This window comes from Buteo buteo, chromosome 21 (genome assembly GCF_964188355.1).
Source record: "Buteo buteo chromosome 21, bButBut1.hap1.1, whole genome shotgun sequence".
NCBI classification, from domain to species: Eukaryota; Metazoa; Chordata; class Aves; order Accipitriformes; family Accipitridae; genus Buteo; species Buteo buteo.
In genome coordinates, this window is record NC_134191.1 from 7,477,900 (window position 1) to 7,497,328 (window position 19,429).

At 44.2% G+C, this 19,429-nt stretch overlaps 1 protein-coding gene across 1 annotated transcript in view; it reads left to right on the forward strand.

Moving 5' to 3' along the window:
• Positions 1-19,429, forward strand: part of LRIG1 (leucine rich repeats and immunoglobulin like domains 1) — a 95,552-nt gene that overhangs the window by 55,635 nt on the left and 20,488 nt on the right. Inside the window, 5 exon segments of the mRNA XM_075052972.1 lie at positions 6,363-6,500; positions 7,562-7,705; positions 9,986-10,129; positions 10,982-11,125; positions 16,119-16,262. Of these exon segments, the coding sequence (XP_074909073.1) occupies positions 6,363-6,500; positions 7,562-7,705; positions 9,986-10,129; positions 10,982-11,125; positions 16,119-16,262 (714 nt within the window).

Genomic DNA, 19,429 nt, shown 5'->3' on the forward strand with positions numbered 1-19,429 from the left:
TAGGGAGAGGGAAGATCCTGACATACAGCCTCATACAGAGGCTGTAAACCTCTTGCAGAACATGTAAACCTTTAAGGGAAAGTTAGGATACCCATAAAAATTAGGCCAGGGGTTTTTTTGGTGGCATGTTGGGTGGGTTGGGCTTTTCTTTTTTTGTGGCTGACCCTAAAATGCAGTGGCTGCTTGGCCTGTCACTGCTCTGCTCTTGTGTGTGCAGCCGGCACCTGAACAAACAGAGCTGTATCTGCGGCAGCCTGGGAATCTGCCAGGATTCCTCAGGGAAAGAGTGATTCAGAGCATCTGAGAAAAGTGGGGGCTGCTTCCATGCATCCTTGCTTCCTGCCTGGACAATAACCCGCGTGGCCTTACTCTGAAAGGACAGTGGGGCTGTTGCCGTGAGCAAATACAGTGCATGTTGTGTTGGATAAAAATGTACGTTCTTGTAATGGTACAAAATCTTGAGCCTCATGGATTATCCTGGCAGTGCTGACATGACGGTGCAAAGTGTCAGACAGCCAGTGGGGCTTTCCCGGGGCAGTTGGGAAGCATGAGGGCTTATGCACTTTGGGCAGTTCAGTTTTTCAGGGAAGATCTCATGTGAAGAACTAGAGGATGGTGTGCCGCAGATCTCCAGAGTGTCACCTGCATGCTTACTTCATCTTCTGCTGCAGAGATAGCTTCGCTACACCTAGGTAGCTCTTTCACAAGTTACAGTACAGAGGAGGAATTTTTCTGGAATAAAAGTCTTTGGAAGCAAAAAAAAATTTACAAGTAAAATGTTATAATCACGTAAGAAGTTCTGCATTGATAAACTGGATGATCTTTTGAGTCAAAGCTGATGTCCAGGTCCCAATGACATTCTCATCTTTCCGTCTCTCCATAAGTTAATAAGAATCACTTGGGACAAATCTTCAGGTATTGATTGTAATAAGGTGACCAGAACAAACAGAAACATTTCTGTTGCTGCTATTGTAAACACAAACACATCTTCCAGATTATCAGTTCCCCTTTATCCTTGTCAGGAAAACTGCTCAGATTGTGTTCTAGTGTGAAATTATGATTTTTTTAAAAATTATTTTTTTAATTATTTTTGTGTGTGTGTAGGGAGTGATGGGCTAAAATCAGATGGCAGATCATCTAAGGTGAGAGTTTAGGAACTCATGTCTTGACTTTTCCTTAGTGTTTCTAGGAGGATCAATCTTAGACCTCTGTTTTCTCTGAGTTGAGAAGGTGGAGGAGGGCAGGTAATTCCAGGCATTGGTTAGTCACACTGTATGTGATCCGTCTCCTGTTACGGTGCCTTTGATCTCGCTCTCTTTGCATGGCCTGTCTCTGACACCAAACCTTGCCCGTCCTTCAGTAGCAAACCCCATAACTCTTTCTGGCTCCAGCATTTAGTTTCTTCAATACTTACCCAGTATGGAAATATTAACCAAACCCTGAACTTTTAAATCTGTTTCTAGTCTTGTGATCTCCCTCGTATGCTAATTTTGAAAATGTGCTGGCATATTAATAGAACCCTACCCGAGATGCGGAGCCTCTCTTTTGAAGCTTGATTTTATTTTTGATGCCTGTAACAGGTGTTGGTTTAATAGATTTGCTGTATTACAGCTTGCTTTTTTTTTTCGTGAGCCCAGCCAGCTCTGTAAGCTGACACTACATGAAGGCCAAGCATGTGACTTCTGCCTGCCTTAGCCTCAGTTCACACCAAACATTTGTGCTGCAGACTCCCAGCAGCCAAGGCAGCCTTAATTCAAGCTTTGTCTAAACCAGGAGGTTTTGTGCTGATTGTATTTAAATCAGTCCAACCAAAGCCCCTCATACATTCCCATCTGAGGGTCTGCTTGCTTTGATTTTCCGCTGTCAGCTTTCTAATGGGCAGCTGCTGAGGGGAAGCGAATGTGGCTCAAACAACAAAGCGGCGTCTTTGCGCTGCTCTCTGCATCGATTTCACACAAGTAGTTTGAAGCCATGGTCTAAATTAAACTGATTAGGGTTCTCCAAAGGACAGGCTTGCTGCAAAGAAGGTGGTGAATTCTTCTCCTATTAGGTCTAGTGGAAAATATTTCACAGCCTGTTTATCAAATAAATATTCATAAAGACGCTTCGAATGAGGAAACCCACCGGGATTAAAGTGTAACTTTACCACTAAAATACAAGCTGAGATTCCTGGAAATGCTGCAAGCTTTTGACTTTGCGCCACCTGTTGTTTTCCTGCCACCCCCTTCGGCTCCCTCCCGACTTAGAGCAAACCCAAACACGCTTTGGCTCCGCTGGAACATTTCACTTGTTTTTTTGTCTTGCAGCAGCCCAGAGGAGCACAGAGCGTGCGTTTGCTTCCTGACGCGGTCCTCATGGGCTTGGTTCAGCAACGAGCTGGCTGAGGTTAATCCAAACCTCCTGGAATCCTGAGGTGTCTGTTCAAGAGCAGTGCAAAGTGCAAGGGTTAAGAGACTGCGCTACCTCGGGGTGTTGAACCAGGGTGCAGGCGGGTTAAGCAGTGGTGGCTGGAGGGTAGCTTCCCTCAGCTCTCCTCTCTCCGTTTGCAGCTGTAGCTGGTGCTGACCTCAGGGTGAAGCGGTTCGTGAACAAGTGCCATATGCCTGCAGCTCAGGGTGTGAAAGTAATCCATTGCTGACTTTGAGTTTCCTTAGTTTGGCACTAAGATGTTATAGTTCAAGATCTTTGTTAGCTGCAATGGAGTGTTTTGGGGAATGAGGTTGGGTATGAACTGGGAAGTTCAACTGTTTTAGCCAGATGCTCCCATATTCATAACCAAACCCAAATGGACTTGTATGGGTTCCTTAGTTGCTATGATTTCTTTTTCACTTGAGCTGCTTTCACGCCAAATTCTTAGTCCTCAGCGAAGGCGGTCCTGCATCATCCTAGTCTGGTATTACATTCCCATACAGAATGGTAAACCAGAGGTAGAGAGGGGTTAAGAAACTTGCCCAAGGCAGATGAGTCAGTGCCAGAGCTGGGAATAGAAACGAAGAGACTTGGCTCCTGCTCCTAGCTCCAATTGCTCAATCTCGCATTGAAGCCCTGTCACCCTATACTCTTGAGGTAACACTGGCTGAAGTGAGACAGGGAAAGCTGTTTCCAGGCTGTGATACCTAAGGAGTGGGGAGAGGAAAAGACACCTGGAGGCAAATTGGTTGTGGAAGCACCGATAATTTGTGCTTTAAAGCCTGGTTTCAGCATTTGGTACTAAAATCTGATCCGTCACCTTTGAAGCCAATGAAGTGTAAACTAAGGAGCTAGTTGGGAAAAATCCAGCCCTTTTCCAGTCACTGCTAAAGGGGAGTGGTGAAGTCATAACGTCACTGGTCTTTTTTCTGTAAAACACCCTTGCGATGAGATTAGGAACAAAGGCAGATGAGCTGAAAGGATCCAAGTAATAACAGCAAGGGTTAAATCACACTTCAGCTCTTGCTGAAAGAATGAAAAACAAAATGTAATCAAGCTAGTAAAAAGTTTGGATGATGTTGCATTCATATCGCATGCTGTGTATAGGAAAAGTCAGCCCGGCTGGTTTTGTTTGAAGTGCAGTGCTTTGAGAGGGTGCAGTGCTTTGCAGCAAACTGTCTGACATTCCCCAGCTGGGACTGGCCAGGGATGGTGTTTGGAGCCGAGAGTTACATTTGGAGTCAGCCCATGTTTGAAGGAGACAGAGAGAGGGAGAGAAAGGAGTCTGTTTTTCTCCTGTGTGAAATAATGCATCCATCTAATCTACCAGCTGTAGCACATGAAAAGCAAGAGGCAAATGGACAGAAGTCACCTGGAATCTGTAAACATGGCTCAAACAATACAGTTCTTTCCTGTCCTTTTCTTCCCTTCTTAAGGTCTGTCTTCTGGGATGGGCTGGGAGATCTGGCAGGCGGGCAGATTGGATATACATTGAGCAACTAAAGCACAGGAATATTAATACTCCAAAAAAATAACATTGGCTTCTGAAGAGCACTTCGTGTCCAAACTCACTCTGTGCTCTCAGTCCCTTGGAGACTTAGCTGCCCTGCACAGGGACTATCAGGTAATTTATAGATACTCCACATTCATTTGCACAAGCCTTCATTTCCTGTTAATTTACGGCCAGATTCATCTCAGCCATCGCAGCGTGGATGAGATCAGAGCTGAATTCACAGCCCCTGCTTCAGGAGAGCTCCAGAGAACATGCTTGGTGTTTGCTTTCACTTATGCCTATGTTGAGGTACTTTCCTGGGTCAGGGTCATACACACATTTAATGGACTCTCTTCTTTTGAGAAGGAAAAAAGATTTAAATTTTAGAACTTGCTGATTTTACTAATCGAGTTCATTGCAAAAGAAACTAGTTCTTAGGGAGAAGAAATCCCCCTCGCCCATGTGTTCAGCTTATGGAGGTCACAAAATTCTGGGTGTAGTGAATTTTCTTGTATTTTAGTCTCACTGTAGTATAAATTCACTGGATCTCTGTTTTACTATGTGCATGAATGTGAAAATTCAGTCTTTATTCCTAGTTGTAAATGAATATTGGTTATTTGAATAGTAGCCATATTATTGCCTTTTTTACAGTTTGTGGCCATAGAGACCTGTGTGCCTGTAACCCATGGAATAACCAGTTCGGGGACATAAGTTATGACTTTTCTTTGATTTTATTTGACACCTTTTTGCATCGTATTAGCAGCACACTGCTATAGTGGTGTAAAATTTGTCCTTAATGTTTCGTGAGCCTGCACTGAATTAATTAAGTAGCATTTAAACTCTTTAGTCAAAGCAGCATTTTTGCAAATGTTTCCCCAGTATAAGCGAGGGTTGTGTGCTGGCTGTTTAAAGGGTGAGTCTCCAGAAAGCAAATTGTTCTGGGGATGCAGTTTTTACCCTCTTCCTGTTACAGATACCAGCAAATGTTGTGGTGAAACAATCTGGTTTTAATAACAGGGAGTGGAAAGGAGCAGATCACAGTGCGGGGAGCAGGTCCATTGCCTTGTGCTATTGGTATTTTCTTTGGGGGGGAGAGGTTTTCTTTGAAAGGGGCTTGTCTGAACCCCTGGGAGAGCCTGAAATGGGGATGAAGCTGGAGAAGACAGGCTCCTAGGCACCCATCAGCTTCAGTGCCTGGAAGGCTGTGGTTGGCTCATCCGTCAGTTTTTTGTTTCAAAGAGCTGATGCTTTGTCGTGAGAGCTGGGACGTCCTGGTTTGCATTCAAGAGTGCTCTCACTGGCTGTTGTCTCCTCTTCTGGTTACTCAGTAGGTAGCCGGCTGGATTAAGGCACAGTACTTGTCTGAACCCTCTCTACGATCTCTTATTATTCAGCAACTTCTCAAGTGTCTGGTGAGCGTCTCTGTTTGGAGTGCATCACTTGTAGCCTTGCCAGTAATATCAGTGACTGGTCTAAATTCACATCAGGCATGTGCTCAACTTCTTGTGACTAATGCACAATGTATTTTTTTAATTGATTACTGTTCTCTTTACTGATTCAGGACAGAAAACAGTCAGAGGAAAGGACTCAGGGGATTTTTAGTTAGACCTTGTTGAGTACAGATGAGGTCTAGAGGTATTTAACTGTTTGGTGGCTGTGGAAACCCTGAGGAGAGCTTGTAGTACCTTCTCTGAAGAAAAACATTAGATTGAATCCTTTAGGCTGGTACTGGTAAAGCAGCAAATGCAGGTGATATTACAGGGTCTGATCCTGCAGTTGGTGCTCAGGCAGAGCACTGGCAGTGCAGAGTTGTCCTAATTGCACAGTGGGACAGAGGTAGCAAAAGATGAGTAAACATTTGCAAGAACATTTGCAAGCCCTCTGACTATTTCTGCACATTACAAATCATTGTAACATAGTCCAAAGCTGGGAGTTTTCAGAAGAATCTTTGGGAATTAAAGAAACAATGTTTTGTAACTTTTGCTGAGATCATATTTACTTGTCTGTTTCCTGCTCTGAAAATCCCATCCTCTGTGTAAAACATCGGCAGGTTGCTTAAACCATTCATCAGTGTTCCTTGCCTGTGGGATTAAAATCCAGCCCTGCAGTCCTTCCATGTAACAAATCCGTTCGAGAAGTGCAGGCTTGTAGGAGACTGAGCCCAAATTACTGGAAGAAAAACTGATGGAGTCAATAGTTCTGTAGAAGGGAAGTGTCTTGTACCATACGAGAAAAAGCTTGCAAATATCTGTGAGCTAGTCTCTCTAGCCATAGGAACAGCATGGGGATTAGAGAAGGTCTGTCTGGTGTGGGTTTCTTCTCAGACAGTTGTTGAAGAAGCACCGTAGGTCCGAGTGTATGAACTCAGGGCCCAGCCTGTGGGTCTGCTGCCACCTCAGATAGTCTTTCTGTTTTTCTAACAGAACTAAATTGTCTCCATTTCTCTTCCTTGCTGTTTCAGGCATCACAACAGGATCCGCAGCATTGAAGCAAGTCAACTGAAGCCCTACGTTACCCTGGAAACGTTGGACCTGAGTTTCAATGACATCACGGAAATCCGAAACGGCTGCTTTCCACAGGGACTTCACATAAAGGAGCTGTGAGTTTTTCTTGTTGGGAACAGCTTTTGTTGAGTTACCACAGCAGAGAAAAGGGCCTCAAACCTTCTTTAAAAAAAGGAGAGAGAATGAACATACAAAGTATGGGGTTATTTGTCAGGATTTTAAACGCAAAGCAGAATTAGAAGGTAGCACGTTGTCCCTACTGTCAAGTTACTTTTTGAGCTCTGTCTTTTTGGTTTCTGATGTATCTGTAAAGAATGCAGATTATTATTAATCGTGTTGCGTGGGAATGTTGTAACAGAGGAAAGGTATCCTGCATCATATGGGTGTGGGTGTCTTTACAGCTGGAGAACTAGAAGCCAGAAGAACTGTCTGCAGCAGACCTGTGTCTCTTCCCCAGTGGGAAGTGTATGTGCTGTTTCCCCGATCAGCCCATGTGCATCTGGAAGAGGGGAAGGGGAAATGACTATTTCATCATTCAAGTGGCTACTGAATGTTAAGAACAGAAATCTCTCATTGGTGGTTTGAAGAACGCCAGGGGTTAAGCAGAGTAACACACTCCCAATAGAGGTGTTTGCCTTTTCCAGGAAACATAAAATAATCTGTATTTTAGGTACTTTTGAAGAGGTGCAGACAGATAATCTGCTTGCGTTAAAGATTGCACCTAAGTTTCTGCCCCTGGTTGTAAGAGGATATAAGAGAGTGGTGTTGTGACTGATGTTTGCCTGTTGTCCTGTAAAAACGGTCTCTGTGGCTAAGACTAGGGTCCAAGTAAGAAAGAGCCCTGGGACAGATGCTGAGGGAAAAATGGGGAATTAATAGAGTCATGCCGCACTGGAGTATTCTCCAATTTCTGGTTTCCACTCCAAATTGCCTTGCTGAAGTAGGAGGGTATCAAGGAGCTCCTGGGAAGTGTGCAGCACTTCTCCACATTCGTCACATGGCTCTGGGAAAGGCACTGTGGTCTTTGTGCAACCAGAAATCCAACTGATTTGAAGCCACCGCTGTAATTTCACCAGCCTGTCTGGAGACCAACTAAATGCTGATAAAAGGAGATTTCTGACAGAACTGTTCATTTTTCTGCTGTGATTTATTGCAGCTACCTGGGGAGCAACAGAATCAGCACCCTGGAGCCTGGTGCTTTTGATAGTCTGTCACGGTCCCTGCTAACACTTCGTCTGAGTAAAAACAGAATCACTCAGCTTCCTGTCAAGGCGTTCAGGCTACCCCGGCTAATACAGCTGTGAGTAGAAATGTACACTTTAATTAAGCTCAGCCACACTTTATGGAGACAAAATGTCCCTGAGGATATGCACACCAAATGTCACCCTTCCTCACCTGCTATCTATAAAACTTAGAATGCACTGTGCAGTAGACCTCTGCCAGCACCTAGTAAAACACATTGGGAGAGGGTCCTTCTTGTTTTGTAACTATTGGCTTTTCAGGCCATTCTTTTGATCAGGTGGGAAGGGAGGGATGCTGCAGCAGACATCAGCATCTTGTGCACTTGACAGCATAAGACAAATCCATTCCCTTGAAAGCTGCTGGCGTCTGTGACACAGGAGAGATTTGGAAGATGTTTCTATTGTGAGTGACAGGGCTCAGCTACCACGTTAGTTTTCCAAGACCACACAGGTATCTTTATGTGGCAATAAAAAAGCAATGACGGAAGGTTGTTAAACTGTGCGGTGATATTTGGGCAGAGAAAATAGCACTCTAGATGAGTTAACACACACGTTGTTGTCCTGCCTGCGGTCTGTATGGCAGGAGCTGCATGGGGACGCATAGACATCTGCAGCTATAAATATGCTTTATGTTTAAAATAGTAGCACTGATGGTTTAGCTTTTCCCTTCTGCTGCTGTTGGAGAAATGGGCCCAGCCTGAGGCCTGTTGCAGTCTTTCCATCAAATTTGATAGGCAAAAGGTCAACCTCTGTCTGTTAACAAAGTCCACAAAAGCTGTTGGAACTCATGCCTCTAAATGGTAACCACTTGAGAGACAAATCCTTAAGCCAAGATGTGTCTAAAGAATGGGTGTGCATTTGTGCTTGCATACATGTAGGATTTATAGCCAATTTGGGATTGAACAGTGTGACACAACAGCATATGCATGAAAGTCTGTTGCCTCTCAGTTGGAAGTTACTGTCCGTTGACTGAGAGCTTGTAATCTGCTGTGTTTGTTTGCATCATGTGCAAAACTAATAAAAATGAGGGTCAACTCAATCTATTTAGGAATGCAGTTTTCACAGAAAGTTGGAGTAATTGGTACTCTTAAAGACAGTCTCACAGCTGGTTGTTTAACCCTAGAAATAAACATGAATGAATTGCAAGTTATACAGACTTGATGTGTTGTGGAGTTTGTGTACAGTTCTTTTTCTGGCAAAGTGTAGTTCACTAATAGCCTAGGAAGTGCAGTAAGGCAAGAGTCTCTAGGCCTGCAAACTTTTTAATTGCTTGCTTGACTTTAATCACACTCAATTTGAGTGCAAGTTTAACATTGTTTTTTTAGGCAGTTAAAAAGTAAGCTTAAAATTTCTATGGCTTCCTCATGTTTTCCAAAACAAGTTCTGATGTTGTAACCTCCACCATTTTCTTCAACACAAATGCTGAATAGGGAACTACCCTTAGGTTAGTCTTTTATGTGCAGAAAGGCATCCATTTTAAAAGCTCTATCTTCATCTTAATGCATTGCGTCGATGAAGTTTTCCACTGACTTTATGGAACTGGGTTGTCACCTAGTATGTCTGGGACTAGCAGTCCATAAGACTGTTTGATATGGGTTGGTAAAGCATGCTGTGATGATAAACCTTCATGTTGCTATTCAGAAAACAGGTATTCCCGAAATTTAGTCCTTCCCCACCCAGGGGGGAAAAAAAAAAGAAAAAGAAATTTAATGAACCAAGTTGGAGATCTTTGTATACACAAAATACTAAGACTGCCTTGTTATTGGAAACAACTTATTTCACTCTTTATTGGTTTCTTATAATAGGAAAAAATGTGAAGTTTGTCAGGGAAACTGAGAGCTTTCCTTTCAAACTTAGCCATAAAATTTCCTCTTGGGTTCACAGTTCTTATGGCACCCGCTTGTTTCAGAGAACGTTTTTACTGGGCTATTAAAAGTCCTGTAAAAACAATGGGTTGTAAGGAAAATAATGCTGATGTTTAACTGTGTTGGTTCAAATGGTGTCTCTGCTTGAGAGAAGATGAAGTGTGAAAATTGATGAAAAGGATAAATGGCTTAAAAGAAATGCAGAGAGAGGAGGGATGAAGAGGAATTGCTGCACTGTCTCTGTTATTTCCCTATGGTGAAAGTCTGTCCCCGGGTGAGTTTATTTAAGCGATCACACCCAGCTGACTTCCCTGGCTAGCTTTGGGATTGAAAATTTCCGGTGCACTTCTGCTGTCTCCTGGGAACCGTTGACAGAGGAGTTGTTGGCATTGCTGTCCCCATTGTACGCTGCACAGATGATTTCGTGAGAAAGGACTGGGATTTAATAAACTTGTATGGCCTTGGTGATTTTAGGGAGCTGAACCGGAATCGCATCCGCCTGATTGAAGGCCTGACATTCCAGGGACTGGACAGCTTGGAAGTCCTGAAACTCCAACGCAACAACATAAGCAAATTGACTGATGGGGCTTTCTGGGGTCTAGCCAAGATGCAAGTTCTGTAAGTTGGAGAGATGGGCTCTTTTTCCTTAAACAGCTTAGACTTTACCTGCTATCATGTCCTTCTCTGCATTTTAGCAAGGACCATCAGAGACCTGTGGGTGCCTGTGCCAGTCCTCATGCTTCCTTGTATGTCTTGCATGCACAGAGCTCTGCCATGCTACAGCAGCTTCTGTGTAGCTGACCCACAGTTTACTAAAGCTCATGGCTTTACCAGGAGTTCAATAAAAAAAGTCCCATTTTTCAAGCTGTGGCAGTATTCCTTTGAAAGTTTGACAATTTTGAGCATGCAGTAAGATCTCAATTGGTCTTTAAATAAAAGCTCCTCTGGCTTCTGCAAATTTGTTTTGACTGATACATGGACAGTCTGTGTTGCAGACCTGATTATTCTGCCTCTTGGGATACCTAGAAATCAAGCTGGCCTATCTCAGGGATGTGCTCTTTCCATACGAGAGAACAAATTGAATAGTTATTGCAGAGAAATGCTTGAAATTTCCAACACAGTTGGCTTTCAGGTGTGTTTGCGAGGTCATAAGTGATCAAGGCAGCGTGTTTCTGGACGCTGCTGTCACACAACTAAGACTCCACAAATACAAACTTGAATGGGATGCTTTAAGCCCAGTTTACTTGCAGTGGAGTGTATCTCTGCAGTCACAGCTCATTCTGGGCATTTCCTTTGTGTTGTCCTTGAATTTCTATCCTTCACTTGCACAGGAAATGCCCACACATGCATGTGTCCACATGGGTATGTAGAAAGGTGTGTAGGAATGGCTAAAATCCCAATCCTTGTTGGAAATTCTTCAGCATTTGACCATTTGCTTATCTGTCAATTCCTTCTGATTTTTTTCTACAGCCACCTGGATTATAACAGCCTGACAGAAGTAAACAGTGGCTCTCTTTATGGCCTTTCATCTCTGCACCAGCTTCACCTCAGTAACAATTCCATATCACGCATCAACCCTGATGGCTGGAGCTTCTGTCAGAAGCTGCATGAACTGTAAGTTGGTTTCTGTTGTGGTTGGTTGGGTGGGGTTTGATGCTAATCTAGCATTGGCAGGAAAGGGGAGTAAGGATTTTTCCCAATCACGTGGCTTACAGCTCCCATTGTACCAACCTGTAGAAATGCAGGAACTGCAGCCTCCTAAGTGATGCCCTTATTCATGATGTTATGACCTTCAGAGCACCTGATTTAAAAATACGTTTGCATCAGAAACAAAGACTAGAACCCACTAAAGGTATACAGTGCCAAAAGACCTGGAGAGTTTGTGATCTGTGGCTTGCCAATGCTTTTTAGCTAGCTAGTTACAAGACATGCACAGCTTGCTATATAATGACTGTACAGCCTGAAGGAAGCTTTGCTTTATCCTCTGTATTACAAAGAACAATCATGTTTTTAACCAGCAGAGATTTGGCCCTTTAAAGGCAGTTCTCCTTGTTTCTCCTGTTTACGCTTTACCCTTCCTGTAGGGCTCAGTTGTTGAAAAGTAAATACGTTGACTTTGCTCTCCTGAGATTTCCAGCTGTGAATACAGTCTTTTTGATAAACGAAAGAAAGCCTTGCTGCTGAGGACAGCCCCAGAAGAGCGTCTTTTGGGTCTGTGGCACTGCTTAATGCCTTTTTGAAGAGGCACACGTGGATGCTTGCAGTATTTACAGAAGTAGCTGTCATCCCCTTGGTGGAACTGTGGAAAGATTCATTTTTTTCTTTGGAGAACTTGACATGTGGTTAGTGGAACTGTAATTTATTCTGCTTGGTGCTTGGAAATCTTGTTATTGTTAGGCATTCTCCTATCCACCAAAAAGCAGTACGGTAAAACAGCTTCCTGCTTTCAGAGGCCTCACTCTGAACTCTGACTAAAGGTAGGTATCTGCCTACCCAGCTGTGAATCCCTAATCTTTTGGGATGTGGATTCAGAGATAGGTAGACATGACACATGTCATTCCTTTAAGTTTAGAAGCTGTATAATTAATGTGTTAGCCCAGTGACCAGCTGTGATCTTCTGCTGAACCCAAATTATTCATTCAGATGTGGATTACTTTTGGGAGGCGCAAGGACATATTTTATTTTTGGTTTTACTTAAATACATATGTGATTGTTTACCTAATTTTTCAAATTGCTGTGAAACTGTCTGTGCCTAAAGGGCTCCTGTGCTTGGCACGGTGCTGTAGACAGCTACTGTTCCTTCGTGTGCAGGTTCTCAAGTGATGTTTTACTAGGTTAAGGAAGTGTCAATGGAGAAATCTTCAAGGCAACAGATCAGAATCGGCGCCGTGCTCTCCCTGTGGCCTGCCTACATCTGAGGCATCAAAAAAGGGGAGTCTGCTTTCCTAGGGGCACTCACACTTGGATCCCTGGAATAGCCAAATTCAGATCACTGCACTGTGTTAGTAGCACAGCTCTGGGAGCTTTCTGCTCTCGGGAACCCAATATCTGGTGCCTGTGTTGGAGCTTTATTTCAGCCTGGGCTCACATGGGATCGGTAAGCCCCATCTGCATCTTGCAGAGCTAACATCAGAACTATTTAGGGAGAACTATGTTTGTCTTTCCTACCTGACACTGTCTTTGCAAACCCTCAAGGTTTAGGTGGGAGGTTGCACATCATACTGAGTCCTTTATTTGTCGGGTATGGATTGGGATCTCTTGCCAACAAGTAGTGCTAATGGTGAGCTGTCCTGCCATAGAGGCCATCCTCTGCAGTAACTGCAGAAACCTAGTGCAGGACTCACTTGCGCTGGTGCAGAATGGGGTAGATTTGGAAAATGCCTGGTGGTGTGAGGTGGTAGGAGCCACTGGGGCATGCTCAGCCTGACAAACAGGATTGTGCTAGAGTGTGAGGCCAGAGACGACATTAGCTGAGATCTGAAATGCGATTATGTGGGTGTTAGCACACATCTCTGCAAAATATTACAAGCTCTTGCAGGTGTTGCCTTTAGGGTAAGGCTGCTGCAGGGAGCCATCAGATACTCCTAACTGAAACTCTCACAGCCAAAGAGTTGTAGGAGTGGTCTGCTCTGAAATTGAAGGGTGAGGAAAGGAAGTGCTAGATACATCTAGGCTGCCTCTGTGCACTTCTTTGAATGTGTAAGTTTCATTCCTTACTAAAAGATCCTTGCTCACCTCCCCTATTGCTAAATCTACTGGGTTTCAGTTATCAGAAAGCACTGTCTGTGGTTGTACGGGGAATTAATTTCAAAGTCCTTGACCGAAGAAAGAGAGGTGGCTAGACCCCTGCTTATCTGTGCTAAGGAAGGAGGTGGTCATCTGAAGGATGAGTTGTCTCTCCTTTAGTTGTTGGGAGAAAACATGACCTGAAGGCTCTGGTCTCGTGTCAAAGCTAACAAGGAAAGAGACCTCTTGCCTTGTTACGGGCATGAGAAAGGGCTGATTGTATTCACCAGTCAGGTGCTAGGGCATCAACATCATGGAAAAATCCACAGTGGGAGCATAGGATTTCATCAGAGGTAAATGATGACTTGGCTGCTGGGTCTTTCCTTTCACTTCTTACCTGTAGTTTGGTCAATGGGAATGGAATGCGTTAGATGTACCTGGTCCAGAACTGTCTGGCAGCAGGAGCCCCAGCTGCACAACAGGTTTCTGGTTAACCCCTTTATATATCACTTTTGGTGTGCTGCTCTCCCACTTCCTCGCCTGGCCAAAAGGGCTGTGTAGATAAACATTTCCACTTGTTTGTTCCAGTGATTTCTCACTGGTGGAGAAATGACAAGGTAGGGGAAGCAGCAGAGACCTGCTGACTTCCCTCAATCTAGATAATCTAAACTGCTGAGGAGAGAAACGTACCATTTTTGCAAATTGGCCTGTCCCATTGGCAGGAAGCAGAGCCCTTACATGTTGAAGGAAGTCACTGCCAGGTGTATTAGTTCCTGAAACCTTCCATCTGGTTGCAGCCATTGAGAGAGTCCTCTAAATACTGCTGCTGTCCATCCATCTTGAGGTGGCGTCAGAACGAACAGAGGTAACATGCCTTCACCAGCTGTGGCGTGAACTCTTCTGTGTAGAATCAAAAGGAACAATTTTTTTTCTCAGCCAGGTTTAGGATTACTTTTGAACACTTTTTTTTTTTTTTTTTTAAGCCAAATTCTTTAATCGCAGGTGAGGACATAATTTTGACTGGATGCCAGTTCTTCATAACTAACACTACAACTTCTTTAGGAATGAAAGTATGTTGTCCCATACCTTCTTCAAACTCATTAATCTTTGCTGAATTTTTTCCAAAGCTTGCCCTCTGCCTACTCACACAGCTAAAAGATAGGCAGCTCGTTTGCCAAGTTAATGACACTCTCAGTGCTTCAGAGTATGTGTCTGTTTTGACTTAGGTTTTGGCTTTGCAGTAACTTTCATGCAAGCCCTAGACACATTTTTAAGCAGACTCATTAACAGGCAGTACTAGAAGAGGAATTTGGAGGTTTGGAACGCAGTGAGTTTTTGGTTGGGTTTTTTTTCTTGTTGTCTGTACAATGAGGAGTTTCAGTGCTTGTTCAAGCTGCATGACTCCACTTTTTGAAAAGTTTAGCAGCCCAAACCCCGACATCTTTTGAAGTGACTTGTGTTCCCAGGTCACTAAGGTATTTGCAAAAATCCTATGCAACTGCCCTTTGTAAAGAGATAAGCTTGAGAAAATGTGAGCAGTGGTATGTAGATGAATGCCACTTTTTATACCCCACATGTCAGCGTTGCAGGCAACTTAGCGCTGAGGCTACTGCAGGTCACACTCACCTGCCAGTAGCCCTGCAGGGCTGACCCAGCTGCAGTGACATCCAGAGATCAGGAGGAATATAGTCGCAGCAGGGAGCTGTGGGTGAATGCTTCAGGCTGAAGGTCACTGACCAGTGACTCTGCCTGCTGCTACCCCAGGAGGTCCCTCATTTGGCGAGCCAAGTTGGCCTTCAACATCAGCAATACTGCAGCTTTACTGCTTGCATAGAAGGTGGTTGCGTAGTGTGTGAGGTGTCTGCAATGGTTTGTAGCTTCCCATGGCCTGCCTTCAGTGTCAAATCTCAGAAGCCTCATCTGCACCCTGACTGGGAGAGAAAAACAGCTTCCAAACTGCAGCTTCTTCCTGCTAGCTTCCAAACTGCAACAGGAGTAGCGCTTAAAAAAAAAATATCTCCAAAACCAGAGATAATACAGGCAAGGGGAAGAGATGGATGGAAAACTAGGAAAAAACCCAATCTTCCAATATTAGTCACTTTTAAGTGGAGAAGATTTCAAGCAGACTGTACACTCTGACAAAGGGGAGCGGGAGGGAAGGCTGCTGGTTTACAACAGATACCTCCTTCCTTTGCATGAAAGGAAGCATTCAATTGCCTTATGGTGAAATGCTTTTGGCTCTGGAGCGGGGTGGAGCCGGCTGTGGAGACACCCACACCCAGACGCCTGGGGCTTGCTGTGCACGAGTGCAGAACGATAAGACACCTCCTGAATACAGAAGTCTGTACCCTGCCAAGAGCGCATGTGAACTTCAAAATCCGTCTTGTTTGACGTCACTCTCCACCTTGCAGGGCGTGGGGAAGGAGGGAACTGCTTTTTCCTGTAAGCCTTGGCGAGAGTCCAAATGGGAGTGAGGATTGAACACAACCAGGGGACTGAGGAGGGGTGGTGTTCCCAGACCCTAACCTAGCCGTTCAGGAGAAAGACTAGCTCATCCCTGACATAACTGACAGCATGTGTATTAGGTCATTGCTTTCGTTCACTTCTGGAGGAGCCTCTCTGTTGCCTGTACAGAAGACTTCCCTATGTTTGGGTACCAAATGCCTCCTGCTCTGTTATGGTCATCCGAGCTGCCCCATGGGTATCTTGTGGGAATATTTGCAGACTGCAGTCTTATTTCCTAGTCAAGCTGTTATGTATCCACCTAGTACACATTGCCTTTTGTAAGGTGGTAGTGGGAGGCAGGCGCTGATTGGTACAGATGAGTTTGGAAAATACTGGTTGGACTGACAAGGGCTGTCGTTTTGTTTTTTTTCCTCAGAATACTCTCTTACAACAACCTAACCAGGCTGGATGAGGGAAGCTTGGCAGACCTTGGGGGACTGCACGTACTACGACTGAGCCACAATTCCATCAATCATATTGCAGAAGGTGCTTTCAAGGGACTCAAAAACCTACGTGTCCTGTAAGTTGCTCCCAGCTTTTGTCAGCTAACACCCATCTTCCCTCCACAGTTTGTGTTCTGCCAAACTGTTCTGCTTTGCGGTTGCTTTGGGTGCCTATGTCCTCAGTGTCAAACAGCCCTACACGCTGCTCTGTTGTCTTCAGCAGCTGTTGTGTTTACCCCATTATTCAACTTCAGTGAACTTGTACTTTTTAATTAAGAGCAGTTAGGAGAATTGCAGTTGGACTTCTCAGTGTTGTAGGGTGCTTTCAGAGTAGAGGGTTCCAGAGTAAAATCATGGGAACATAGGACAGGATCCTGAATCTAGCCCAGCTGAGCAAAAATCCCTGAGGTTTCAGTCCTTCAGCTAACAGCAGAATTTCTCTTGCTATCATATTGACTTTGATTAAAATTCTTAGGAAAGGACAGTTTCTGTTGGGTCATTCTGCACTCAGGAGGAGTAGGAAATGATTCCTTCCACTGATGACACTGGAAGTTTGAATATCCGCTTAAATGTGCTATCGAGCATTTTTGCATGCTGTTACTTCTTTTTTTTTTAATTGAATAATAAATACAAAATTGTGGGCTGACACGGTATTAAGAAGAAAAAAAAAAACCCACAAAACAAAGAAATTCAGAGATTGGTTTGGGATCTGATTATACCAGAAGCATTAACAGCACATGAAGCTTCAACCAGACTTGGGTCCAACCATGGGAGCAAGAAGCTGCTGCAGGTACCATGAGAGTAACCAGAAGTCTTTAATGGAGACTTGGGCTCACTTGGGTCATGAAATGTTCTGTTGCTCTGATTTTCATGGTAACCCCTGAACAACAACAAAGTAGCCATGCTATCAAGAGGAAAGTTTCATGCGCCCTAATACTGACTTGCACATGAACCATCCAGTGGTGGCTATGGCCATTTACCAGAGATTTCTATTTTAAAGTCACTGAGACAACATAATACCTGGAAATGTGGCACTGGAAGTGAGCTTGCTAGTCTGGATACCAACTTCTAAGATTTTAGGGCTAGTAGAGACCATTAGATAATCTGACCTCCTCTGGAATGCCAGCTGTAGAATTGTACTATTATACACTGTTAAACCCAAAAGCTCCGTTAGATTGAAGTACATCTGGGCTTGCCTTAGAAACATCAGAAGATGGGGAATCTAATTCTAGTAATTGTCCATTCCTGCAGCTGTGTTGCCCCTGTCTCCCTTATTTGTACCTGCTGAGCTGCTGGCTGCTCTCCTTCTGTCTCCAAAGGCTGTGGGCTCAGCACCTTCCTCTGGCACACCACAAAGTTCTCACAATCTCTTATAGCACCATCCATGCTCCCAGGCTGGTTGAGTTCAGCAGGCTGATTTAATTCTTCCTTCAGACGAAAAAAATGCACTTTGATACTTTTATTCCTCTTCAGAAGCCTATTGTGGCCTGAGTAATTAAAAGGAAATGGGAACAGAGAGATCTGCCCTCTTCACAGTACTTTTTTGCATCTTACTCTCTCCTTTATTGAAGTTCACAGTGAAGGAAGTGACTGGAAAGCGAGTTTGGGTTTTGTTTGCTTTTTTTCCCTTTTTTAAACTTAAGCCAAAGCCTTTCAGCCACTGGGCATTCAGAAGGGGACCTCTCTGAGGCAGCTGTCAAGAGCGGAACTAAAGGTTTCCAAAGAAAAATGGAGGGGAAGGGGAGCTGGTAGTTCTCTTTGCTCTGCAGTGAATGTGGAGCCTCTTTTATGTCTAGGGCAGAGGGGGGAGGCAGAGAGGGAGTGCGTGAGCGAGCTCTAATTTAATAAAGAGAAAGGCCTATTGGGTCCTGCACCTGGTGAAAAAGACCCGAGCATGCTTTAATTATGGCCTATTGTTGGGGAGCCTTTGGTGGGTGTGAAACTGCTGAAATGTGGAGCTATTCAAATAGAGGTCAGACCCAGAGACCTCGGAGCACAATGATTAACAAGGCTGTGAGCATTCAAGCTCAGCCAGCCAGAAAGAATAGGAAATTGGCAACAGGGGCTGGGAGAGGAGTTTGAATACAAAGAGACCTAGGCCAAAATACCCCACTCTTTTTCTCTCTCCCTCTATTTTCACTCATTTGTTAAAAAGGTTTTTATTCCTCCTTTCTAACACTAAACCTTTGAGTTGCCTCTGGATGAACAAGCAATACCATTTTCTTTTCCTTTTTTAAGAAAACACAATGTGTGGCAGTCAATTAATAAAAGCGTGTTGGAGAGGTCCTACAGGCTGTTACCACTTGTCTGTGTCTGCCATGGGAAAGGGTTTGCTGGTCCAAAGACCAGTAGCCCGTGGTGGAGCTGAAGAGGAGAAATGTCTGAGAAGGGATTTGCCCTTAAAAAACAAACAGAACAACGGGCATTGGCTTGGCAACCATAGGGGAAATGTAGAAACTTAGCTCCAGGAGGATGTATTTGCTCCTGCCCCACTCAGATGGCGCTGAAAATGTCAGCACATCAAAGCGTCTCTCCTGGACTTGTCTCTTATGCCACCACAGCATTATGTGTGCCCACACCCCGCAGGGATGTTGAGTTTTTATCCATCCCTTTGGCATAGATGAACCTACGGATCACCCTGACATCCACAATGATGCTGGCTTAGTCCAGGATTCCCCAGGGATGTGAGATTCATGTCTCCTGCTGAAGCCGGCTGAGAAAGAGGAATTGTGGCTTTTGGCCATCTCCCTTCACATCTTTAGTTCACACACCAAAGCTGAGAAACAAGTAAAGACTGCAGCCAGCTTAGGTACTGAGAGCAAAAGTCTCAGCCCCATCTCGGCTGGGGAAAAGCATGCCAATATTGAAACTGGGATTTTTTTAATTTCTGTTCTGTTCTTGTGTATTTGTGCTCCGTAGCCCAGGAGCTACATTATGATGCCTGTGTCTGGAATGTTGCAAAATGCAGGGGGCTTTGGTTTTTCTTTTTTATGGTCTTAATATTTTTAAACTGGAAATGTTCTGATAATAATCTTCAAAAGGTGCGAAAGAAGTACCCGAGGGTTCGGGGGGTTATCTGGATGGTTAAGTTTGCTTTATTGTTGGGTTTTGCGAGGTTTTAAATCAGAGTGATGTAACAAAACCAACAAAGCCTATTTATTTTTCCTTTCTTTTTACTTAACATTAGAAATGATAAATTTCTGTCTGTGTTGCTGGGTATTCATTGCTAGCTGGAATTAAAGCT